The sequence below is a fragment of the Harpegnathos saltator genome, unplaced genomic scaffold (genome assembly GCF_003227715.2).
Source record: "Harpegnathos saltator strain DR-91 unplaced genomic scaffold, Hsal_v8.6 scaffold204, whole genome shotgun sequence".
Classification (NCBI taxonomy): Eukaryota; Metazoa; Arthropoda; class Insecta; order Hymenoptera; family Formicidae; genus Harpegnathos; species Harpegnathos saltator.
The window spans coordinates 240,136-266,448 of record NW_020229989.1 but is presented as its reverse complement, the minus strand read 5'-3'; the positions used below and the strand labels follow the sequence as shown (position 1 = coordinate 266,448).

At 49.0% G+C, this 26,313-nt stretch overlaps 1 protein-coding gene across 3 annotated transcripts in view; it reads right to left on the bottom strand.

The window, feature by feature from the left end:
* Positions 1–53: 53 nt before the first annotated feature.
* Positions 54–26,313, bottom strand: part of Jupiter (microtubule-associated protein Jupiter) — a 92,185-nt gene continuing 65,925 nt past the window's right edge. For 2 of the 3 annotated variants that reach the window (XM_025298104.1, XM_011141453.3), the window contains exons 2-5: positions 11,544–11,977; positions 10,250–10,273; positions 8,383–8,472; positions 54–3,711 (exon numbers count right to left, since the gene is read on the bottom strand). In XM_025298104.1, coding sequence (XP_025153889.1) covers positions 3,527–3,711; positions 8,383–8,472; positions 10,250–10,273; positions 11,544–11,977 — 733 coding nt within the window. In that variant the 3' untranslated portion in view covers positions 54–3,526. The remainder of the gene's footprint in view (positions 3,712–8,382; positions 8,473–10,249; positions 10,274–11,543; positions 11,978–26,313) is intronic. The other variant, XM_011141454.3, reaches the window with a different exon arrangement.

Below are 26,313 nucleotides of genomic sequence, written 5' to 3'. Positions count from 1 at the left end.
ATGCGTGTACTTGTGTGAGTGAGCGTTTGTGTACGTATGTATGTATGTATGTGTGTTATGTTTGTATGTGTGTTACAAACAACTTAATTTTACTCACACCAAAACGACTGCGTAAGGTTCTCTCTGCGTAGAGAAAGGGAAAAGGGATAAAAACGATACATGTGCAATACGGCTCTCGTGTTGCTGTGAAATAAATACATATTCGATTATTACGCGCTATTCGTAAGAGAAAGAGAAGCGGGACGACGATTAGAAAGCTGCAGCACGACGTGCTCAAAGGGACAGGGTGTATATTCCTGTTTTCCCCCCTATATATCTCCTTCTCCCTCTTCGTCTCTAGCTTTTATTCTTTCCATCTCTCAATTCGCCGTGCGCAGCTCTCGTCGACCATTAGAAATAAGAGATAAGAGTATACAATACCGATAAATAGATAAATAATAATAGCTTCACGTGAATAATCGGGTACGCACGACAAACGATATCCCGCTTTCAATCTCTGAGAAATCGCTGACGATACACATCTAAGGCGGCGCGACGAATCCACCTTTTTTTTCGAGTGACGTGAAATGTATATTAATTTTAAGGGCAACACCGACCTGTGTCGAGTTATCCCCCAATGTCGACACGTCGCGAGGATGACGATTTTTCGCGAAGGTTTTCTCTTTCTTTCTTTCTTTCTTTCTTTCGATGTCTCTCCGATCCGTCTCAGCCGCGCGTCGTACGCAAGTTTGTCCGTTCGTTTGTTCGTTCGTGCGACAATAAATTATGCGATATTAAGAAGGCACGGAGATTAAGAAAGCACTTGACTTGGTTTGTATGGGTTATACATGGTATACTTTTATTTTTTCGAATAACACATGCCTACTTCTAATATACAATTCCGAAGTCTCCACGAAGATCGCGATGTCATCGTCGAGTGCGCGCGAACGCGCACGCTGCTCTCTCTCTCTCTCTCTCTCTCTCTCTCTCTCTCTCTCTCTCTCTCTCTCTCTCTCTCTCTCTCTCTCTCTCTCTCTCTCTCTCTCTCTTTCATCAGTCCATTTTTCTCTCACGTCGTTCACACGACCGGGGAATTAACTTTTTTCTTTTCTTATTCCTCCTCTCAAGCAAAATAGTGTCTCGTGCTTGGTATGCGGGTCGACGGTGTATTCTCTCCGTTCAAAAGCTTTAATTATCCCGTCGGTTATTCTTACGTTAGGTATACACATACCTGTCTCGCTTTCTCGATATTCTTCTCCTCCCCCCTCTCTCTTTCTCTCTCCCTCTCAATCTTTCCTTGACATGTTGGCAGGATCGATCGGTATAAAACGATTCTGCTCTCCTAATCAAACGCTGCACTACGATAAAGTGGTACGATCGCGATCCCTACGATTCTACACGATTTCGGTATGCTGCTTGTTCCTTCTCCTCCTCTCTTCTGTACGCGTGTGTGAATATTATTCATACGTATCATTGTCCTTCACCACGGAGAGAGCGAATTTCGCCGCGTATATAATGTCTCTTGGACGAAACGATTTTGTCAGACCACGAAGGGGGGTCTGTGTCTGTGTATGGATGTGTATGTATGTGCGTGTATGTGTGTATATGGTGGACGCGCACAACTTGGAAACGAGCGCAAGACGTCAGTCGTGCAGCTCGACAGCGACGGGGAAGCTCCGCTTTCCGGGCAACCGGGTAGTTCGTACGAATGAAACGGAGCGGACGTTTCCGCGGCTACTTTCTTCCCTTCTCATCACTCTTGCTCGAACTTTACTTATTATATCCGGACATTCCGGGGAATACGTATGTAACATTTCTTTAACATTTCTTCTCGTGTCTAAAGCTGAAACACTGAACATTATGCTTGATTTCGACTAACGGCACCCGTGTAAAAATTTTCCGAAGCACAAATTACGTAACTTCGTTGTCAACATCAATGAAACACGTCGCGATCAGCGCGACGAAGTAGAGTAATCAAGAACCGTGACTTTTTATTCGAGTCGAATTTAGACGACGAATCTCGGAAGAAGCGAGGCAAACGCTTTTGCTCTCACCGCAGCGCGAGCTCGACTTATCCCGTGAAACTCATTAAATCCGAGCAATCTCGCTGATGGAAAATCACCTTTCCCAGCGAGGTGATTTACGATTCGCGCGCGGTGTTCGTTCGTTCGCAGCCTCGGAGAGGAGAGGTGAGGCGCGCTTTACGCGCGTTGATCGTTTTAACTACCTCTATATACAGTTATTCGTTCGTACGCGATAATGCCCGGCACTGGAGTTGCTAATTGAAGGACCGGTAATTCACGCTCGGCGGAGTCGGGATCGGTTTACACCTGCGCGCTCGCGTGCGATTTTTACATGGCGGCCTGGACGAATAATCGGGGAAGGAGCGCCGTTCAAAAGTATTCCTTCTTTCGGACCGATCGACGCAGGAAAATCCCCCTCCCCCGTTGTCTTGTCGTTCTCGTTAGCATCTCGCCCACTCACAAATTGATTCCCCTTGAGAAGCGGCAGATTCGCGCGCGATGCAAATTTCAAGGATCCAGAAAACCCGAACGCGCGCGATCTTCTTTCTTTCTCTCCGTCGCTGGTCGAGGCTCAAGATAGAACACGGCTTCCGCTCGCTTCCGCGTTGCGGCCATCAGCGATGAGGAGTCGACGGGCTTCTCTATTGTTATCACTATCTTTCGTCTTCGTCGAAAGCTTTACAGCCTTCTTGACGACGAAAAAATCGCTAAATATGACAGTATCAAATATTCTTATTAAAAAGAAACGGAAAATGACGATGATGATGACAATGATGATAATGATGATGATGATGATGATGATGATAATGATGATGGCTTATCCGTCACCGTGTGTGTACATGTCATGTGTGTATGTGTATATTTATTTATCACCTCTGAAAATGAATTTTGCTCCAAATGTCGATTACTCGAGGTTAAGAAAGAGTTATCTATAGTCATTCGTGTATGAAGAAGTCGCAAATTGTCAAAGTCACATTCAAAAAGTCACACTGACTCCTCTCTCTCTCTCTCTCTCTCTCTCTCTCTCTCTCTCTCTCTCTCTCTCTCCCGCTCTTTTTCTACGTGTGCTTCTTTCTCTCAATTGGTACAAAGCAAAAGAGAAAAGAAAAAAGAGAAAAAAAAATGGTGTTAGACCACTCGTTGATTAACCCAATAAAGCCCGCGTCCAAAAGCAGCGGCAGCCGCTTTCTCATTGTCTCATCCATCTGCCGTCAGCAATTCTCTTTGACGGGGGGGGGGGGGTATTCCCCGTTATCTTTTAAAGGAGCAATCTCGGCAGGAAACTTGGCCCGCGCGGATGTGGAGTGTATACGGTGACCGGAAATCGATCGATCTTCTCTCATTTCGCGGAGCTCTCTCCCTCTTTCTTCCTATCTCTTTTTATCTTTGTTAGAACGACAATACGAAAAGGCGATCGCGGGCCTTAGCGGGTTAAGAGTACAAGATCGAACAGGATCGATCGCGGGCTGTCCCGGTGAGCGGCCGACGGGACAGCCACCGACGGCGACGTCGTACGTCGCCCTTTACCAGAGTCCGGATGAGTAGCCGCCGGGTGGGACGCGAGTGCGCGCCGCCGGCTTCGCCGTCGGCGACGAGTCGATCGACTTCTCGCCGCTGCTGGAATTCGAGCTGACGGTGCCGTTCTGCATGGTCGGGCCGTTCTTCAGTGGCTCGGACGCGTAGCCGGCTCCGGTTACCGGATTACCATCTGCGAAAAGCACATTTTCGTCGGCCGTTAGTCGAGTCGAAGGCGCGAGAAAGCCTGATGATTGATTCTTCGAAGTTCGGTTCTCTCTAACGAGCGTCCAGAGAGGACAAACTGGAGAAGGGACCGAACTGTGTGTCTCATCGTGATCTTGATAAGCTTCTGGATGTGTCTTAAAGCAGCAAGAAACGTAAACCCGTTTATTTGTTCTGTATGTGCTTATCTCGACGTCTAGAGATCGAAACAACCCCTCGAAAATAAAAGGAACTTCCATTTTTTGTCAATGCTTTTATTTGCTGAAAATAAGTAAAGTGGGTAAAATTTTCTTTTATCTTCAAGAAGCCGCGTCGTCGATCCTTAAACATCGAGGTATAAGCGCGCGAGCAATGTGGGTATGACGTCTTGTGCTGTTTTACACCATGAGCAAAAAGCCCATCAGGAACGGTGAAGGACAGTTCTGTGCCTTTCCTTGGATCCTCCAGTGTTTGTTCACGCGCTAATCTCTCCGATCGGCGACCGAACAATCGAGGATCGATTATTCCGACGACGATTGACTCGAACGGCATAGTCCGCGGTCTCTCTCACTTTATTCCGTTGTTTCTCAACTCTCACTCTCCGTCTCCGTTGCACACGGTACGTAGAGAGCGACAAAAGGAGCCGGCGAACTATGCTCGCGCATAATCGACGTCGGAGTGTCGACACAATGGCAGCTCTGATCGCGCTAACTAACGATTTTTTCTCTCACATCGGGGCCTCTCCGTCTGCCCGAGACAAGCGCGTCGTTATTCTAAGCGGAGATCTAACGATCGAAACTAACGATCGGCGCGCGGCGTTTGGAACGAAAGCGCGCGCGATTATATACTGAGAAAAAATTGTATTAAAATTAAACAAATATTTGTTCGAATGCGACTGTGAATACATTTATTCGTTAACAAATTAAGCGACTAATTTCTAAAATGAAATACAGAGGTTCTCTCTCTGAATGTACACTTTTTTCTTGAATTTTAGAAAACAATTGCTTAATTTAAGTAAATGTATTCACAGTCGTATTCGAACAAATATTTGTTTAATTTTAATGCAATTTTTTCTCAGTGTACAATCGTCGACCGCAAGTCGAACGGATCCGTCGAAGTGCGGCTTTTCTTCGCGCCAAAACGACACACGATTCGTAACGACATGACTCGCGCGACGCGCGTTATGCGGCAGGTTCTCCGTTCGCGCGAGAGTCGCAGACGGATATGTATGGATCTCCGGTGATCGGAGAAATCGAGAAGTGTACGAGCTACATCCGATTTCTACGTCGACGTAACACGCACATCTCCGGCATGCAAGTCTAATAAGCGCGCAGGAATCCAGCGAGGTGTTATCTCGCTGGGCATCGAGCTTCCCCTTCTGGAAAATTGGGGAGACCTCGCCTCGGACGGGTTGGTCGATTTTACATGAGTACGAAGTGGCAAATTGATTTCAATTGACCTTCTAAGCTAGGAGGCTTTAACGTCAAATTGCAAATTGACATCTGCAATTTGACGTTAACACATTTCGATTTAACGCGAGGAGGTGCAGATCGAAATTAATTTGTCAAAGTGAAGCTCGATTTCCCCACTCGCCGAAAGTATGAAAACGCAAACCGAGGCGAGCTCTCTACGATGGGAAATCGCGAGTGGAGATCAATTTGCCACTTTTGAATGTAAAACCAATCCTGTCCACGCGAGCGAATTCCCATAATTCGCCGGCAAATCGGCTTTGTCGCAAGCTCGTTCCTGCACGCCTGACGGATGGAACACAGATTCCACAAAATCCGACTGACACCCACATCACACATGCTGCCTCTCGGCACACGTTCGGCACACACTACTACTACTACTTAATACTAAGGGCCTAGGGTGGATTTCACGTTCAGGTTTCGAATTAGGGAACGGCACACAACGACACTCATCGCGTTAATTAAGAGCTGACCTCCGCGCAGGACAGAGGGAAAGGGTCGGGTGGCGGCGGCGGCGGCGGGGGGAGGGGGAGGGTGGGGGTGGGGGGTAGTAGCTTGATCTCGCAGGCAATTAAGCACAAAACTCAATCGGTTGCGAGACCACCGCTCGCCGTCACGATGATCTCGTGTGTATCGCTCTTGCGAGCCGGCTTAACCACCTGAAATGATCTACGAGAGAGAAACAGAAGGATATACGTTGTATTATCTACTATGGTAGCATGATCGCATGAACTTACCGTTGACGTTTAACAGTGAATGAGCCGAGACGTGTGAAGCGATGGCTCTCGCGTCGAGGACTCGCTTTTCGACACGTTGACCTCCGCTATGCTAATTTTCTATGTTAATCCCCCATCGATTGCGCCGGAGAGTTTAGTCGACGAGTGAACGATTAAAGTTACGGTAAATGCGGTCAGTCGGCAGTCACGTCACGTGTCTTTTACCTCGTCCCGTTGGCCTTTCATTGGCTGTACACCGAGGAGTGACCAATCTCATAATTATAGTAATTTTCGGCGAGAACTATATTTTTTATCGTTTCAACAAAAGAGCAGTAGCAAAATATGCTTATGAAGCTTATTATCGTTGATAGATCGCTTGCCATGAAAATCACAATCATTTCTGTAATGATAGATATAGTATGTTTTTGTCTTGTCTCGGTGTGTACAGCCAATTCCTTGGACGCGTTTGATTTACATTTGCCTTAACCCTTTGAGGCACGTATTTTTCAGAAAATCCGAATCACATGAAAATTTATATACGGGCGGTTTCTGGGGTCGCTGATGACGAATCCGATATCAGATTTTCGAAAATTCAAGATGGCGGACCCAAGATGGCGGACGCAAATATGAAAAATCGCGATAATTTCGGTGACATCGGTGATTCGTAATCAGCGACCTTGAAAGCTAACCAAAGTACAATTTCAACTAATCATATAAAAATTTCATGATCCGCCGTCTTGGAAAATAAATTTTAGAATTTGGACCTCAGATTCGTGATCAGCGAGCTCAAAAACTAACCATACAATTTTAGCTAATTTTATGTACATTCTATGATCCGCCATCTTGGAAAATGAATTTTAGAATGTGGACCTGAGATTCGTAATCAGCGATCTCAAAAACTAACCAGAGTAAAATTTTAACCAATTTAATAAAATTTAATAAATTTAATAAAAATTCTATGATCCGCCATCTTGGAAAATTAATTTTGGAATTTGGACCTCAGATTCGTAATCAGCGACCCAAAAAACCCCCAAATCTTGATTTTGAGCAAAAAATTCACTCATAGTTTGTGGAAAATTTTTTTCCGTAAAAATGTGTATCTTTCACATTTTGTTTATTTATAATAAATGGACAACTTATGCAAAATACTTTTCAACTTTTCATGTTCCCATATCATATAAGAAGCTAAAAAGCGCAAAAAACCCTCAACAAGAATCCCTCAAATATGAAATATTTCATGAAAATGTGAGAATAAATAGGTGGTAAGTATACTTACCACTATGCCTCAAAGGGTTAATGAGACGCGACGGAGAAGCTCCCGAGCGAGTCCCCGCCGACGCGGGTTCGAACGAGGCCCGAGTCGGCGGCACGACACGAGCGAGCGGGAAAAGTGAGCAGACACAGAACACAGAGACGGCAATTTATGATGTCATCAAAAGCGTGGCTTCGATCATTCGGCGAATCGGTGGCCGTTTAAAATGCGAACGATCCGCGACTTTCCCATTTTCTCGCCGAGACCACGCGACGAGTCCGTCGTGCGTCTTCGAGCCGTCGGGAGCGTTATTACCGTGTTAAACATCGCGCAGCCGCGATTAAATAGCACGGAAGAACGAGAGTTAACGGTACACACGGCTCATAATTCTACTTCGCTCGATAAACAATTCGTTACCGTTCGGAATCCTTCTTTCCCTTCCCCCGTCGTCCCTGCCATTCTCTCCGGCGAGAACGTTTCCCCGAGCGAGCAACGCTCGATTTTTATCCCGGCGAAATGCTGCACTACCGAGAGAGAGAGAGAGAGAGAGAGAGAGAGAGGCTCTCGTTTCGATCTCGCGAGCGAGCGCGCGGGAGATGATAAACTTGGGAGATAACTTAATCGGTTTCACATAAATATTTATACAGGCGTACCCCGGGCTCCCTCTCTCTTTTTTCTTTCTAATTACGCAGTTTAACGCGATTTGCGTTGCGATGCGCGTGCCGCGCGCGGGAAAGAAGGATAACGAGCCGCCTCGCGCGTACGCACTGACAATTAACGCGAGCTTATTAGCTCAGGAAGACGTTCAATTACGTTCAATTGCGAGTACGCGAGCCGCGAAACCCCGCCAGGACTCTCTCGGCGGTAATTGATTTTCTTACGCCGTTTCCGCGATTCCTTTCCTGCGCTCGCCTGGACCACTGGCCTGATTAGATGAGTATCGTTTTAACGCGGAATCGAATAAGTCGGCGGGGCTGGGGGCGTTTGCACGATCAACACGCGGCAGTCAACGTGTTAGAATTCACTCAATCAACCAATCCTCCGAATATCCGGACATCCCCTTAATCACTTAAACGTAAATCTACTTCGCGCCGGTGGCGGCGGTGGATGCCACCCGCCATTTTACAGGGGAGGAGCAAGCGCGTCCTCAGGACGAGGGGGTGGCGGGACATAAGGGGGGACGACAGAGAATCACAGGGGTAATCGGAATTAGAGAACGTTACCTCGACACTTTCGTGCGATGCGCCTCACGGGCGTCACCTCGATTCCGTCTCCGGTGACCGGGTTGCGCGCCGGCACGCAGGACGATCCTCCTGCGGGGGATGCGACGTCGGAGTCCAAGCCGACCCGCGTCGTTCACAACACACCACCGGTTCACAGCCGTCGTCGCCGAGAAGCGACGCGCGAGCCAGAGCCGTTTCACCAACACCACCACCCCATGCACCGTAACACCGTCGCAAAACCCACAACCGTAACCCAACCAACTCGTGTTAATGCGCGGCAATTCGTACGGACGGATCGCAGATACAGCGCGCTTACACAGTTTACTCTCTCCTCCGGACGAGAGAATCATTGAGACGTACTACTTTTTTCTCGTTTCCCCCCTCCCTTTTTTTCAACCGAAGCAACCAAACACAGAGAAAAGTCGGTGAGCCGAGAATGAATTTTTTCCTTTTTTCTTTTTTTTCCTTTTCTTTATATAAACTTAAATCGATGGACTTAAACTTTTGTAAATTGTGCAAATTTTGAGTTTTTGAATTTTCTTGATTTAATAGGCCAAGCAACAAAATTTCGGAAATTTTCACTTCAGACACTAAAGCGTCGCGACTTTTCCATCCAATCGACTGTAATCGCCCTCTCTTTCTCTCTCGCGTTGATTCATTTCCCTTGCGCACTTTTCCCATTTTCTCTCTCCGGGAGTCTGATTCGTCGGCTAACTCATTTCGGGAATGAATTCCCGACGGAAACAAGAGAGAGGCGTCCCAGATATCTCGGATTCGTCCGTGCGACGGAAATTAAGGTGAAAGCAAAGTAGAAACGGTGTGTGTTGTGCTGAAGTTGTAGAGGGAGGCGAGGGATAAGTATTTAATAAACGGTAACAGTACGAAGCTCAAAACAACCCAAACCAAATGACAAAAAAATGGCGTTAGAAAAGCAAAGACAAACCGCGTGTTATTCCGATCCGTGAGGTATCCACGAAGAGCTGTGATATTTTTGTGCCCGTCGGTCACTCCAAAATTAATCCGTCGCGTTATCGGAAGATAAGAAGATTGTCTCCTCGAATGTGCGTGCATTTGTTAAACTTATCTAAGGTATCGCGACTCAGTGCACCTTGTTCGCAGCGGGAAAATTCGTGAATGACATCTCGCAAACGACATCGAGATACCTTCCGTCTGTCGCGAAAAGAGTAGTCTGTCCGTCTCTCCGAATTTCCACAACAATGAAAATTCATAATCTCCGGTTGCATTCGCAATGCACCGTGGTTCCGTTTGCCTGATACATTTCGCAGGAGCAAACTTTGCCTACTAAATTTTCGTCGCAATTGACGTCGCAACGTGACGGATTATATCGTTTCTCGCATTAATATGCAAATCAATGTCGTTTACCGTAAGTTCATTGTGAGTGAGCGAGTCGCGTGGGGAACATAATGTAAATGAATAATTGTAACGTAAAAGCGAGATAAATGTTACTAGCGGAATAATGTGTGTTTGTGTGTGTGTGCGTGTGTGTGTGTGTGTGTATGTACGGTACGAACTTAAGGCCTAAGCGATAAATATGGCGTGTCTAACTCAAAATATGTGTTTCCATTCTCGTGGCAGGCCCTAGAGAGTAATACGCGATGATGCATTGGCGACACATGATGGGAACGTTCTACATGACAATCACGAGAGCACGCTGTCGAAATCGTGAAATGAAATCTCGATGTCGAATTTTCTCGTGACTAACCGCGCGACTTCTCACGTTGGCGTTACGTTCGCGCGAAAGATCGACCGAGCGATATTACTCGCGTCTAACTGAATGATCAAACAAGACAGAGAGTGTGGTAGTGTCGTGTGTCATCTACTTGAATGTCTCATTTTACACACTTACGAAATCGTTTCTTTCTCCTAAAAGCTGCTTGCGAACAGTTCAAGGAAAGTGACTTGTAATTAAAAGCGGCAGATTAGACAATATGATCGGGATCGCACAGCGAGACGAAAGTTCATCTCGCGTCTTCCTTTCCATTTCAATTATTTCTCCCTCTCTTTCTCCCTTAGTGTCTCGCTAGCTCCGCACCGACGAGCAAAGCCGATGCGGCTATCAGCTCGGCTCGGTTCGCGGGAAAAAAAAAAAAAAAAAAAAAAAAAAAAAAAGAAGAGAAAAGAAAAGACACGAATCGCGTTTGGAAAGTAAGATAGTAAAAATATCGAAGTATTCTAACAATAATGACAATAGAGTTGATCGATTCGAATACACGCTTGAAAAACGCGAGGAATTTGTGTACTCGTTTCACACGCGGTAACTTTAAGGTGTGTTTTCCACTCGAAAGGTAGCAAAAGTAACAAAGCAACGTTCGTAAATTTTTCCACGTGTGAGACTCCTAGAAAAATCGAACGCGTCTCTCTGATCGTAATAGCGGAAAAGTTCTCGGCGACAAGAATGTGCGGAATAGCATAATCGATACAAAAGGACGACTCGCACAAGCCAAGAGCCTGCGACACACACATATTTCAACTTAGATCGGGACCAGGATCTCCCGTGGTGCGGCGCGGGTAGTTTCGGGGTGCGGCCCGCGTTCCCGCGAGAGAAAGAGAGTTACCGCGAGAGCGGCCATTTTTCAGGGAGACGATATACGAACACCATCAAACTTGCAACAATTCACGCAGATCCCCGCAGACACGTTCCATTGATCCAGCGAACGTTGACAAAAAATGCAAACTCAATCGAAGCGCTTGTCGCGCAACGATTACTCGCGCGTCAAGTGCCAATTGACTCGCGATTCGTGGAATGAATCGTCGTTCTCGTCCTGACAACGAGGCCCTTCTCGAGAAGTCTGTTTTTTTATTGCGATACAATTTTCGTAACAAATTTTTCCTTCTTCTTTCTTTCGATTTATTAGTCTTTTCTTCTAATTTATTATACTGCATGTTCATAATAAATAAATTAAAAAAGAAAAAATAATTACATTTAAATTAAAAAAAAATTTAGAAATAAAATAATTATATTAAAACAAATATAAAAAATAAAAAATTTAATAAATAAATTTAAAAATTAACGAACTGTCTCTCCTTCTCTCTTTCTCTCTCTCTCTCGCTGTCGACCGACCGCCGGAGACACGACCCGCGAGCACCGCCGTCAAACACCTCGCGCTCGCCCGGTCGCCGCGGCGAAGGGGCCTCCTTACCTGTGATATCGTTGAACGAGTTGCTGCCGTTGCTGGCGGCAAAGCCGTTGGCGACGCCCGTCGAGTTGCTGCCGCTGCTGGCAGTGCTCTTCGCGGGCGACGTTGCAGCGCCCGACGATAACGACGAGGCTGACGATCCCCCGCTGAGGGAGATATTGCTGCGCATGTGATTTCTCGCGTTTGGGGTGCAGGGTGGGGCATCGGGAGGGCCAAACAGGCGATTGTATGAATCATTACCGGGCTTGCTGCTGGAGCGCGGCGACACGGCGACGTTCATGTTGCCGTTGCCGTTACCGGCGTCGGTACCGTTGGCGTCGCCGAATAACGCCAGACCCAGCTGCGACTGATTGTGGGTCTTGACGCGTCGCGGGCTAGTCTCCTCCGGGCCCGCGCCGAAAATGTCGCTGCTTCCGCCGCCGGGCGGTTTCAACACCCTGAAACACCACGAAAACATCGAGCCGGTCAGTGTCTGGCGCATGTGGACGATGATGAGGAAGTTTGCGACAATTGGGACTTTCTCTCTCTCTCTCTCTCTCTCTTTCACTGAATTATTTAAGCGCTCCTTCAGAGTCACTGCTGCATCACTCTGGAATAGCTTACCTGTTGTAGTCGGAAACACAAATTCTGCCCAATTACTTAAAACTATCCTGTATGAGTTTCTCTTAGGGAACCAAACGTGAGAGCCTGCCTCACTCACATGCGAATCTCAACCGACGCTGCCGATTTCTTTCCCGACTGCCTTACAAATTTTGCGTATATTTGGACATGCGAGTATACATGTATGCGTATACGCATATACACTTTTCTTTCTGCTTTTGTATATTTTTATTTTATATATTTTTTTATATTAATTTTTTCATTTTGCACATCAGTGTTAATTATATACTTTTCTTGTAAACTATATTTTTAATTTTCTTTTATTTTGTGATTTCTGCCTTCGCGCTTGAGGGAACTTTGTCCCAGAGCGCTCAATAAATGACGCTTCTCTCTCTTTCTTCTTCTCTCGCGCGTTTTCCTTTTATATTCGCGAATTCAAGTTCCGACGAGACAAGAAGGAAACGCGCGTTCGCCAACGATTTCTCCATGTCCGAGGGATCATCGTTGCTTATCGTCGGAGCTGCGCACGCTCGTATCTTCGCGTTTCCCGACGTTTCCAGCCGCGCTTGTCGAGAGCGGCAGGCGGGTGGGATATAAATCAGACGCGGACGCTGACAATGGTGAGATCGAATCAAACGCCCTGCACCGACGAGCCGTTGATACGCCGACGCACCCGACGGTGCGGAGACGCAATTTGCGGTCGCAAATCTGCGCTGATTTCTGCTTAACGAGGCGCGCGGCACGCGCGCGCTCCTGTCGCGTGCGCGCGCGAGAGAGAAAAGGGTTTGAAAAGGAAAAAAAGAAAAAAGCAGAAAGGAGCCGAAGAGCATCGGAAAGGGCCGGCGAGTAATTAAGAGTACGAGCCACTTCCTTTTTCTCCCCCGAGTCGTGCGTCCCCCTCGTTACGCCGACAGGGGGTTCCTAATTAGGACCGCAATTTCAATTAACGAGGCGGCCTATGGCGCGTGGCTCACGCGCGCACGCGTCACCAATCTTTTCATTGTTTCGAGAGGGGGGGTCGCTTAATTCCTAATAATTCTTTCATTTCAATTTCGACTTCTTAATTCGTCAAGAAGAAGAAGAAGAAATTGCTCGGTCGCGGGAGACGGAGAGTGCCACGTCGGCGCCGAAAAACTCAGGAGAAATGGTGGATTCCAAGCGGGACGACGATTATCTTGCAAACTTCTGGGTTTAAACGTCCGTTCGGATCTCTCTCTCTCTCTCTCTCTCTCTCTCTCTCTCTCTCTCTCTCTCTCTCTCTCCCTCTCTCGGGGAGAGTCTTCTCGGCGCGAGATTTGCGGAGCGACACCTCGGAATGATTTAATTACGAGCGTCGCGCGCTCGCGAATTAATGACTGGCACACGCAGCGAGAAATCTCGTTAACTCGCAATCGAGGAAACGATGTTCCGGTTTAATTAATGATACGCACGCGGTTCTCTCCTTCTTGCGACGCGTTACGTATCGCGCGCGTTGCACCATCACGATGATGAATGGACGTTTCCGCGTTACTGCAGCTCGGATGATTGCACGTCCGTCGCGAGAGCTGATAGAGACGTTCGAGACGAGAGCGGATGCGAGTTCGCGAAATCGTCCGTCAGTCGATCGTTTACGCGATGTCGACGCAGGCCTTTACATCGTTCGCTCAGTCCAACACCTTCCCCGAGCGCGAGAAAAACTTGCTAAAATAGATTATAATTATACAGGCGCCTTCTCTCCCCGCGACTACTCCGCGGGTGCTTCCGTGGAAGTTTGTTTGAAGTTTGAATAATCAAAGTTATGGTAAATATGACTGATTATCGGCTGTATTTATTGCTTATTAGCTAGCTCTCCTTACCGCGTACCTCACTCGTTATATGCGGTTAGTTACGTGTAAATTAATTAGACACGGCGAAACCGCCGCGAGACAAAGCAGCGTCGCTCGCTACGCTGAGAGAAAACATACGGTTAATGTCACGGGAATGATATTACGGTTCTTTTCGGAGCCGAACGACGCCTTCTTGCTGCTCTGACAAAAAGGTAGCAGCAGCAGTTATGCTATGAATGTCAAGTTATCACGCCAACACTGCTAAGATGGCTTCAGTGGCTTCCGATCAACGCACAGAAATACGCCACGCGTCATTTTTACTCTCATCGTTGTTGCTATCGATATTATCGTTAACAACGATAATAGCGGTTCTATCGGCCACGAGTGATTTCCACGCAGCTTTATTCTTCGCAGCTCGCAAACTCCATTGTCGAGAGCGCGTCGCGTTCGTGCGCGTCAGCGCCGTCGGAGCTGATGCCCACACGTCTCCCGCGGCCGAGACGCGAAAGGTAGCCGCGGAGATGCGAGAAGCGTAAAGTAACGAGGATAATCAATCGGCCGTAGGAAGCAAAAGGTCCTGGAGGGGACAGGATGGGTGCGCCGGGAAATATGCCGCATGACGTATGTACGGAGCGACGCCTCTGCACGTCTCTCCCTCCTTCACTCTCTCTCACTCTCTCTCTCTCTCTCTCTCTCTCTCTCTCTCTCTCTCTCTCTCTCTCTCTCTCTCTCTCTCTCTCTCTCTCTCTCTCTCTCTCTCTCTCTCTCTTTCTCTCCCCTTTCGACTCCGCGAGTGGGCACTCGCGTTAATTGGACTATCAACCTGCTTTATGTCTGGCGATGCATCGCCTGCTCTCGCCCGTCCGGGCGCCACGCGAGAACGATCCGCGTTAACTCTCGAGAGAAAAGGAGGGAGAGAGAGATATATAATTGCGTGGCCTGACCCGAATTTACTCTAATCTCGCCAATTTGCAGAAGACATGCGTCCGACAGCACCCGGAGAGCTCCTCCTCTCGTGGACCACTCCGTCTTTCTCTCTCTCTCTCTCTCTCTCTCTCTCTCTCTCTCTCTCTCTCTCTCTCTCTCTCTCTCTCTCTCTCTCTCTCTCTCTCTCTCTCGTCCTCCGGTGAATTGTGTCGGCCGGTGAATTGTACGCAACCACAGAGTATATTATTTCCAACGACAAACGTCGAGCCCGGTGTAAATTGCGCCGGTGACTGAGAAATGATATGCCGTAGCTGTGTGTACATTTTCGTTCATTACAGGACTTTTGCTTTCAGCGAACTTGGGATTTGCTTCTTTCTCTCGACTCTCGTGAGAGCTCAAATCCTGCTTTCCAAATCGTTCAGAGATTGTTGTATAATTGTTTGCTCTCAATTTCCTATTCTCCGCCGATTTTCAATTTCCTGCGTGTTTTTCGATGACTGTTGCTGCATCCTGGGCGGGAACATCATGTCGAAAAAGGGAGAACAAATCGGACATTCCAAATTCCTATCTTTACAGTTTATTTACGGACTGTATCCTGCCGTTTTTTACATCGGTCTCTTCCATTACAAGATAAGCTGTAATAATAGCACCTACGGTCGCTCAGGTACGATACGAATCGCGCATCATAGTTTCCGCGGTAAGTCGCGTTCCAGCGAGAGAGAGAGAGAGAGAGAGAGAGAGAGAGAGGGGGGAACGCTCTCGAAGATGGATGAACTTTTGCAGAGCAACGCGAGCTACTTCCTCGATTACTTCGAGTTTCGAAGCGACGAAGAAAACGCGTATCGAAACGAGGCACTGATGTAACTGGATTGCCGGGAAGTCGGCTCGAGAACTATTTAAAGTTGAGAAAATAAGAGCTATCGTGACGCTGCGCGCTCATAGAATCAAAGTCATGCGAGGAATCGTTTGCGCGACGGTAGCCTCCGGCGAACGTAAAATATCGCTTCCTCCTCAGGGCGGAGGAAAAAACGTCTCGGTTCGTGTGTTTTGATAGAAACCGAACGAAAAGTCATGAGTCACAAACGATGTATCTGTTGCCGTGACCGGAGACATTTGACTGCTTTCAAGCTCATTCGAGATAATTGACGAGGAAATATTACAAACTTGAATTCTTCGATTTAGATGAACTTTCACCGATATGCAGAGTGACTCGAGGCATGATAAATAACGACACGCTTCCGCGCCTTATCGTCTTTCAAAGCTCCGACTTTCGACCTCGAAGTCTCGACGGCGCGCACCCGCTTTATCAACTCTCAAATTATTGAAGATAGAGAAAAGTATTGACGATAAAGGTAAGACGGAGATTTAAGATGAGACAGAATTTTCGATCGCTCCGTTTCCGAGAACGTGATGCGCGCGAACGTGAATCCCGCCGTATCTCGAGTTCGCTCAAGTTGACGCAATTCGTCGTCCGGGGTCTCGAGTGCGGCCAATTAAAACGAGTGATTCGCCTCACGTAGAAGCGCGACTAATCCGAGGCGATTTCTGTCTCGCTGCATGCGCTGACTGCATCCCGTAGAAAATACGGCCGTATGCGCACAGCGCACGAACGCGCGGAAAAGAAGGAGAAGGGGGAGGGGGAGGAGGAAGAAGAGTAGAAGAAGAAAAAGCAGCAAGAGGGAGAGGAGGAGGTAGATGAAGAAAGGAGGAGGGAGGGAAACGGCGGTTATGGACAATGTTCCGCTATGTGCCTTGCGCGCTTTTTACGAGGCGCAATTTCGCGTCTGAAAATAGGTTTACGGTATCACGCCTGCAGACTACTTTTCACAGGGAGAAAGAGAGAGAGAGAGAGAGAGAGAGAGAGAGAGAGAGAGAGAGAGAGAACAAGACGGAGGGAGGAAGAGGTCGTTAACCGCTGTCTTTTCTAATAGATTATCGAACAATTGAATGACCGGGACCGTCCGTCCGTCCGTCAGTCCAGGGCTACTATCGGAGTCCCAGGGAGGATGGATGGTGTCGAGGTCTATCATCAAGGCGCCATGTAGGTACGCGGAGAGGCTGATTATAACATTCACATGGCCGGCCGACAACGCGCGAGTCGCGAAAACACCGCGAGAGGAGTTTGCACCGCACGTGTGTGTGTGCGCGCGCGCCGCTCTCCTCTCTTCGTCTGCTCCTCCACCTCGCCGCGACGTGTGTACATCCGCGTCTACGGTTAATCGACGGGGCCTAGGAAATAAGGTCGCGCGCGCGCGCGGCCATTATCCACTTTGCCGAGGCCGGCGACTACAATGAGCGGAATTAACGCTTCTGCGAGGCGCGACGGCGGCTTTGTGGAAACCGCGCTCATCGTCGTTCTCATCAATTGCACATTCGCGCGTGTCGCTCCGTTCATCGCAGTTTCACCGTTCGCCCCCTCGTCCCGCGTATGGTGACTCAACCGTCGAGGGGATGATCGGATGTTGTTTGTAGCCAATCTCTTATATTTTGATATAAGATGCCAGAGCGAGACCGGGAGCGAAGGTCGGACAGTGTTGAAAACTCAGTGGGGGGGAAAAAAACCGGCTGTGTGTTAACGTTACTTGGAATTCCATATTTTCGGTGACGCTTCAAAAGCAAACATACGAAATAACCTCCCCCGAGGGAGGTTGCGGAGGAAAATATTCTCGCTTCCCGCGGATGGCCTTCAATCTCCGCCATGTCGAAAGATTCCGTTGACGTCCTGAGGGCCGAAATACCACGGAGGAGGGGATGGGGAAATAAAGACGCAGCGATCTCGTTCGCCTGCGTCATGGCGAACATCGATTAATCCGCGAGAGACCGCGGTGGATGGCACGGGGGCATACTCTGGGGAACGCCAAGGCGACGAGGTCGTACCATCCTGCACGAGCGTCTCTTGTGTACTTGACATCGACCTGCCATGGCATAATTCGGCCGGAAATAAAAGAAAGAATATACGGGAAGACGAAGCGCGGGGCGACGGCGATCGATTCGACATCGGCGACGAGCACGCGAACACGCCCCACCGAAGAAACGACAAAAATGTCGAATAGCGAGTAGAACAGCGCAGTAATAACCGTTTGTTTCCAGGTAAACGCTTCTATCTGTTTCTCCAACTCGGCCAAGTGCTCCGATCGATGTCATTGCCGGCTATCATCGGCGGCTCCGCTGAGTCTATCATCCTCTTCTCGAGACCGCATCGCATATTTCGCGATGTGTATTTGGAGACACGACTCTCAATTAAGTCTAACGGCAATCCGAAGACGCATCCGAAAGATAGCAACCCTCCGCGCTTCAAACACGCCGCAGCAACGTCACTTTCCGTAAAACTTGAAAAAACGCCGCCAGCTTTCGAAGTAACGATCCAATCAAGCCCGGCGAGAAATTCCATCCGCCTCGACCGAGAGAGAAGAGTTATTATTTGCTCATCGTCACGTAAATTCAAGCGATCTCTCTTTCCCCTGCAGATGCCGAGTCAATTACCGAATGCGCTCTGCCGCTGCGATCAACTTCCGACAACCTGGACGAGTCTTTGGCGAGTCCGACGATATCCCGACAATTTGCCTCACGATTGCCCGCAACACGGGATTAGGGCTCGCTTCCCGAGGGAAAGAAAGAGGAAGAGCGAGAGAGAGAGAGAGAGAGAGAGAGAGAACGAGAGAGAGAGAGAGAGAGAGAGAGAGAGAGAGAGAGAGAAAGCAAGCAAGAGTTGGAGAGGAGGTTACGGCCGAGTACCTCGTGGCTCCCAGCAACAGCATGTGAGGTCCAAAAGGAGGATGTCGATAATAAGGTACGGTATTGTGCCGATACACCGTGCCGGGCAAATCTTTATCGCTTTATATTCGGACAATGGTCATTGTTCCGCTCGCTTAATTACGACAAGCCGCGGCGTGCGAAATGTCAACCCCTTCGCCGTGGACCGGCCGCGGCCGCGGCTTCCACCGGTGCCGGTCACATTGTAGCGGCGCCAGGCTCGGCTAATCTGAGTTCATTCGAGGACGAATAAGGCCGGTCTTACGCATCGATTCCGTCGGATCTACTTAATTAATCGTCTCTTTCTCTCTTTCCGTCTCTGTCGACCGCCTGGAGTCTCTGTTGAGTCACCACCAGATAGATCGAGATATCGCGGCTTGTCGTAATGCGAGAAACCACTCATTTTTCTCGCCTCGTTTGGAAACATCAGCTTCAGTTATGAAAATGCTATGCGTATCGGAAAGACCGTGAAATCGAGATTAATCGTTGAAAAAGTCTGCTATGAGACACTGTTGTCTCAACACGTTCGCTTCGGCTGACTACTCATATGTGCGTCTTTCGGGCTCCTTTGCTAGAACCCGCCTATACGAGTTTTTAGATTCTTCACACACTTCTGTCTTAGAATAAATTTTTGTGAAAGAAATCAGTTCACTAAAAAGTTATACAGCAATTTCTTTTGTACCTAACTTGTTCAAATGCCTCGCAAAATCGTCTCGTTTTAAACTCCGCTCCGAGGCTACGCACAGTGGGGCCAGATGACATTTTTTGGTTCAAAATTCTCTAGAGATCTGAATTTTCAACCGATCATCGATACCAATGGATGAGGTTGATCCTGAATAAATTACGAAGAGATCTGTCTTGCCAAAATTAAAAAAAAAAATAATTTTTTCTCGATTTATTTATTAGCCCCAAAAGAGAAAAAGTTATCGTTAAACGCAAGAAACTTGTGAAATATTCATTATTCGACACTTATTTATATCTATTAATAGCGTATTCAGCGGGTTGAAACTATGAAACTATGAAACCAATCAACCTCGACACCTCGAGATTTATCAATCTTGAACCAGAAACCCATTAACCCAAAACTCATATGCCCAAAATATAAAAACATCAAATATAGACCCGTTAAGCACAAAACCGAGGGATTTTAATCCTTAATTCCTTCTTAATGTGGGCTGAAATGAGCTTTGAAATTCTGAGTTTTCTAAAAGATGATTATAAGTTCTGGGGTCTCGCATTTACGTAGTATCCATAGGCTCGAACCCATGGTACTGTAATTTAAATGATAAACTTTTAAGACAAACCCTAAACCTATGAACCCTGAACCGATAATTTTTTCAAAATTTCGGCTAGACAGATCTCTTTGGAATTTATTCAGGATCAACCTCATCCATTGGTGTCGATGATCGATTGGAAATTCAGGTCTCTAGAGAATTTTCAACCAAAAAATATCATCCGGTCCCACTGTGCGACGTGTTAAACTCATGAAAACGTACGATTAGACCGTGAAGTGCGAATCAATCGTTTGGGAAAGAGCTTATGATAAGGAATGCAATTCTTTTTCTACACTTAGTTTCTCGTTTGTTTAAGCGAGCGATCTTTCAGTACGTGACGGGCGTGCGTGACGATCCCAATGCTAAATGTGGAAATCCGAATAGCTTCAATGAGAATGCACACATACACATAGGGAAAGGTTGAGCTTGCTTTTCCCACTGAATCCTCTCGACTTATATTCCGATTCGCGAGCGGGAACGGACGGAGTCGCCGCGCGCGGAGACCTCGAAGACGAGCGCTTGCGTTTCCTCTCGCAATACAATGCAACCGGCGACGGTAATTGGCGGGCGGTCCCCGCAAACAGCGCGATTATTCGCCCCGTGGGAGTTCTCTGAATATTCAAACGAGCGCCACGTCCGTGACACGGTAATGTTCTCCTTCTTCTTTTTTCTTTGTGCGCAGTTTCGCGATCGACAAGTCGAGCGCGCGACTCGGTCCGCAAAGTTGCACGATCGGGAGGAGATCGAGCCGAAGAGAGTCCGAGAGAAAGAGAGAGAGAGAGAGAGAGAGAGAGAGAGAGAGAGAGAGAGAGAGAGAGAGAGAGAGAGAGAGAGAGAGAGAGAGAGAGAGAGAGAGAGAGCGTCTCAGTCTCGCGTTCAAGTCTCTCCCGTGCAAGCATTCATTCAGGCAGGCGTGATTTTCGGCGCTCCACATACATGTGGCGTCGCATCACACACACACACACACACATCCGCGTGGGCCGACGCGATAGCAAAGAGAAGCTGACGGCACCAGGTACCGGATGGCGCGGCGCGGCGCGACGCGAGACGAAACGAGAAGTGGTGCATAGGACGCGGCGGAGTAAAGCTCCGTATGAATATCCATGAGATTCGCGCGTTTAAGGAGCCGCGCGCCGTTCGTACGGAATGAATATTAATCCGCCGGCCGGCCGATGTGTGCCTTTTTGTCGGGTACCGCACGCTCGTCGTTATTATTATTCCCTGTTCGCGAACACGCCGGTTCCGAGAGTTTCGCGAACGCGAAGCATGCGATGTTATAATGAGGGGAATTCATGCCGCGCAACATTAATACGCATGTTTTTTTCGTCGTCGCACCGCTATCGCTCGGCACACGCACACGCACTGTGTGTGGCCATCTCGGCGGACTTGTCGCGCGCGAGCAAGCGATATTTCAGGTGAAACGCTACGCAATGGAATGTCGATGTCGAGGAGACTCTACGCGTACAAAAGCGCTGTTGCATCGGCAAAATCGCTCCAAAAGCCAAAGCTCCATTTATGCTCGAGCAATGCATGACGTATTCGTTCCAACGACATTGCACCTTCTTTCGTCTAATATTGACACTTGAAGATGTTGAATATTGAAGGAGAATTTGGTTATAAATTATATCTGGAACTTCCCAGAGCTTTGGATAAAATCCTTCGAGTCTCCGAAGGATTTTATCCTTCGAAGGAAATTATCTTTTATATAATTAGCTTTGACTTCGAACGTCGAATTACACCGAAGACATAATATTACCTCGGAATATCGAGAGTTTTCGTTAACTAAATTTCGAAAGCGACGGGAAGAAACGTCGCCAGGGAGTTAATCTCTGGAATAACGGAATACGGAATAACGACTCCGCGCGTCTCGTGACGTCTCTCGCGAACGAAAATCTCACGGTGATAATGTCGCCGTTTCTCCCTCCCCCCGCCCCATCGATAAGGGAATCGAGCTGTTCGATCGTGGCCGGGCAGTTCTGTCGAGCTTGCGAAATTACGCGAATTACCGTTACGTAAGCCTCCCGGAGAACGTCGAAAACGCGGCTAGCCGTCGCGACGACGGCGACGGCAACAACAACGCCGCAATTACAGCCGGCAATTGCAGTCGCAGCGTAAACGGGCACGTGTGAAACGACGAACACGCTCGTCACGCTCATACGTATCGATGCGCCTTGATCGCGTTGTTCTCAGCCGCGAAAGAGAGAAAGGGTCCTCTTCTCTCTTTCTTCGCCCGTCGCGGCCGCCTGGCGAGATTGAAAGACGCGAATTACGGAGAGTCGTCAGGAGAGTGATTCATTTCCCAGCCGGTTGTCTCGCTAATCGGCCGATTAACCCTTCGCTCGGAGGATAATCGAACGTTGCGCGGCGCAATGACCATTTTATGCATCTCGAGACGCGTGATTAGAGAAGTCACCGAGAGAGATTAGCTGCTGCAGAATGCACTCCGACGCATTAACGTAGATTAGACATCGGGGGGGAGGAGGCAAGGGTAGGTACTTACGAGTTCTCGTTGCAGTCCAAGTCGCGTCCAAGCTGTGTACTTGGCGACTGTGCTTCTCATTCAATTCTGTGAATGAGCAATAAACTGCACTGTCGCTTGTAAGATATCGCGCGCGTCGCGCGTTTTGCGACTCCGCATTACAATTTCGGTCGAACGCTGGGTGCAGACGGTAAGTTCAATTTATTTAAAATGCGCAAACAGTCGAAAGGGCGGCAAAAGTGGAGGGCGGATTTAATTCTGATCGAGATATAACTGACAATTTTCTTCCTCTATGATATTTTTGCAGCGAGCCGAACAAAAAAATAAATAGCAAATGAATGAAAAGCAACCATGGCGAAAAACCCTCCTCCTCTGTGCAAAGCTCTGACAACATCGTCGATAGAATATGCCGCTGAAAATTCAAGCAACCGCTCTGATTTTCTCGCGAAAAATTCCTCCGAATCACCGGGCGCGACCAGAGCCGCAGGTTTATGCTCTCCAAAGTTCTCGTCGAAGCCGGCGTCGCGCCTCGAAATCGTTTCCGTACGCTCTCTCTCTCTCTCTCTCTCTCTCTCTCTCTCTCTCTCTCTCTCTCTCTGCGTAAGAGCGCACTCTGCGGAACAAATCTCGCCGCTTCTGACGTCAGCGTGCGAACGAACGGCCCTGGATCGCGACTTTCATGCACCGCCTGAAAAATGCACGGAACCGCATTGAAGCATTGGCACGCGGCCAAGTCGAAATCGCCGTCACTAATCCGTTCGCCGCGCGTAAAACGGCCTTCTCGTTGGCTCCCGCTGAGAGTTGCTCGCCGAGTTGCCAAAAGTGATAGCCGCGGCGATTGATCGTAACGACGCCGGCGGGCGGTGGAAAAACGCGCCACGTAGACGGCGGCGGCTGAAATGCGCGCGCTGACACGCGCGATATGTCTTGCGAAACGCACGCGCGCGTGCCGCGCGGCGCGGCTCGATTATAATCGCGATTACACGATCACGATCGCGCGCCGATCGACGGTCGCGTGTCGGCCTGTACAAATGTCCGCGCGCGAGATCGCGAGATCTACGGCATGGGCCAATGGACGCCGAGTGAAACTGAAAAAAAAAATTGTAGAAATTCTTGCCGAAGCGTATCTCGTGCGGGCATTGAGTCGGCATGAGAAATAACGAGCGCGGCGATTTACGTGTTAACGAGTCGGACGCGATCGTCCGATCGATCTCCGGTAATCGCGTTCTCCGAGAGACACGCACTCCTCTCCCACCCGCTCTCTCTCTCTCTCTCTCTCTCTCTCTCTCTCTCTCTCTCTCTCTCTCTCTCCCTCTTTCTCTCTCGGCACTTGTTGAGTTCGGCGAACGCGATGTTTTTATCGACAAACCAGCTTAGTTTAGCGACCCGTTAAATAACGCGAGCGGCATGAATAATTCATCGCTGAGACATCCATATCGTCTGAGGAGGACGCAGACACGGAGGTCGCCTAACTCGCCTAACACGGCCAAATCGGAGGCAATCGCGCCTCCGTTCTCAAAGAGAAGCCGGACGCGGTTCAACCGTGTCAACGACTGTTTAACCTTTAACGATCCTCGCGACCGATCGCGGCTCTCGATGAGCAACCGAACAATGACGATAACGTCGAAATTCGATCACCGAGCATCGGCGATTACGATTAATAGCGCGCGCGCGCGGCGCACGGTGAATGGCAATCGGCGAGTGTGACGCAAACGTAATTGAAGACCGCGGCTTTATCCGCAGTTAATCGCGCCCAACCGTCCACTTTCGATACGGCGCAAAAGTCGTATCGGACGATACGATCCGACCGAGCGGCCGCGGCCGGCCGACGGAGGGGGGGGGGAGTGGAGATTACGCGTCGTTGTCGTCGATCGCGATTACGCGTCGGGGTCGGGCACGGGGAGACACGTAAATAGATTCGCTCGCGACGCGGCGGAGTAATAGCGCCGTGTCTCCATCGATCGGCCGGCCGACTTTATAAGGAAGTCTCTCTCGTGTCGCCGTGTCTGGCACAGGCCGAGACGCGAATTCTCAGACGCGCGCGATGAATCGCGCGATGGAATCGCGACGGATTCGTCTGGCAGGAAAGAAGACGACGGCACGGGGAGAGGAGGGAAAGGGAAAGGCGCAGGGCGCGCTCCGTTCGCTCACCGCGAACCGTCGGAGTCGACGACGACGACGACGACGACGACGACGGGATCTCGAGACTTGATGAGAAATTAACTAATTGGCCAATTACGCCCGCGCCCCGCTCGCCTGCCGCGGCCGCGGCAGGATCGGCCAACGATAAACGACCGTCTTATTCGGTTCCGGAGAAATCCCGCCGACTCGACTTATCCCGCCCTCTCGAGACTCCTGAGAAGAGAGCGACGGGCTCTCCCGCGTCCACGCTTAGCCACGCTCGTTCCCATCTCTCTCCTGCTCTGCCGAAGCTTAACGAGCGGATAATAGTTTCGATAGCCAGCCAGCCAGCCAGCCAGCCGGCCGGCCGGCGATCTAGCCGCTTCAGCTATCGAAATTTACTCCGACGTCGTTCGCTTTCAATCGCTTTCCATTACACGCCGATACGAAGGCGCGGGACGCGAATAAGATTACGGATTATTAGAGCGCCGCGCCGGGGATAGAAATCCATATCCGTATCGCGAGTGGACGCAGCGATTCTTCGCTTCTCGGTCGAATATCCTCCGCTCCGGCCAACAACGAGTCGAGAGAACGCGTCGTTACACGCGCCGGCCTTTCTCGCGTTTCCTATCGCGAGAAGCCTGCCGCGCGCGCGCCGCTACACGGCTGATCTCAGATTGCGTTTTGCAAGCGCGCTGCACTTTATCCGTGCTAACGGCGCCTCGATAGCACTCTCGCGAGTACCGAGAGTGCTATCGAGCTCCGCGGACACGTGGGCTGTCCTTGTGCAAACGTTTCAATCGAGCGATAACGCGAGCGCTTATGCGAGAGAGAGAGAGAGAGAGAGAGAGAGAGAGAGAGCTGCATTCGGCGGTACGTGGAGCTCGATAAAAGCGATCGGCACTTTATGAGTCGATTTGGATTTAGCCGAGGCGCGCGCTAATCGATCTTATTAATCGCGCACTGAAAGAAAAAGAATGACCAATCATATTGCTGAAAGATATCTCGATTTTATCGTGTAATGAAATTAGATGAAAATTTTATAGCCATTTTAAAACGTTGAGTTAAAATGGGTGAGTCTCTCTCACACTGCACAGCTTCGCTTCGGCGCGCCACTCGCAGACACGTAATATCGGCTATGGTGATCGCCCACGAAAGTGGCAATCCGAATGCCTTACCTGGCGCATCCTATCGGCCGATCTATCACGGCAGGAACGGACTTTAATGTATGCACGCGGCGAAGAATCGGTACTCCGCACAAAGGCGCCGGGTGAAACGGAGGTGTACTTTGTAGGTGGTGTTACAACCATGGACACTTGACCCTCAAAATGCTTAAGTACACGTCGGTTAAAGGGGGAAATGGTCGATCGTTAGCGTCGCCCACGTAATCAATCTTGCGATTTCTCCGAATAACGAATAGAAGACTCTTCTCGCTCGCGCGAAATTCACACTTTATCGTGAGACTCGCGTCCTGCCTGTATACCTGACAAGACTCGCGCAGCAATTTTCCAAACGCGTTCAACCTCCGTCCTCCGTCTCTGTTTCGCGATTTTACCATGTAATTCTCACGTCGCTGAAAATTTGCAAAGACACCGACAGGGATAGAAAGACGCAATCCCTTTGAATTTCTGTCGTTGCGACAGTGTTTGCTTTGCATTGCCGTTATATCTCGCGCAGGATTTTGAAGGACGAGCTTCGGGAACATCAGCGCTTAAAAGGACAATCAGACGGCCGGCGATAGCAACGACGCGTCTGTCTCTGCCGTTCATGACAAGTAGCCATAATCGGATCGCTTACCATATCTGAACGAGATT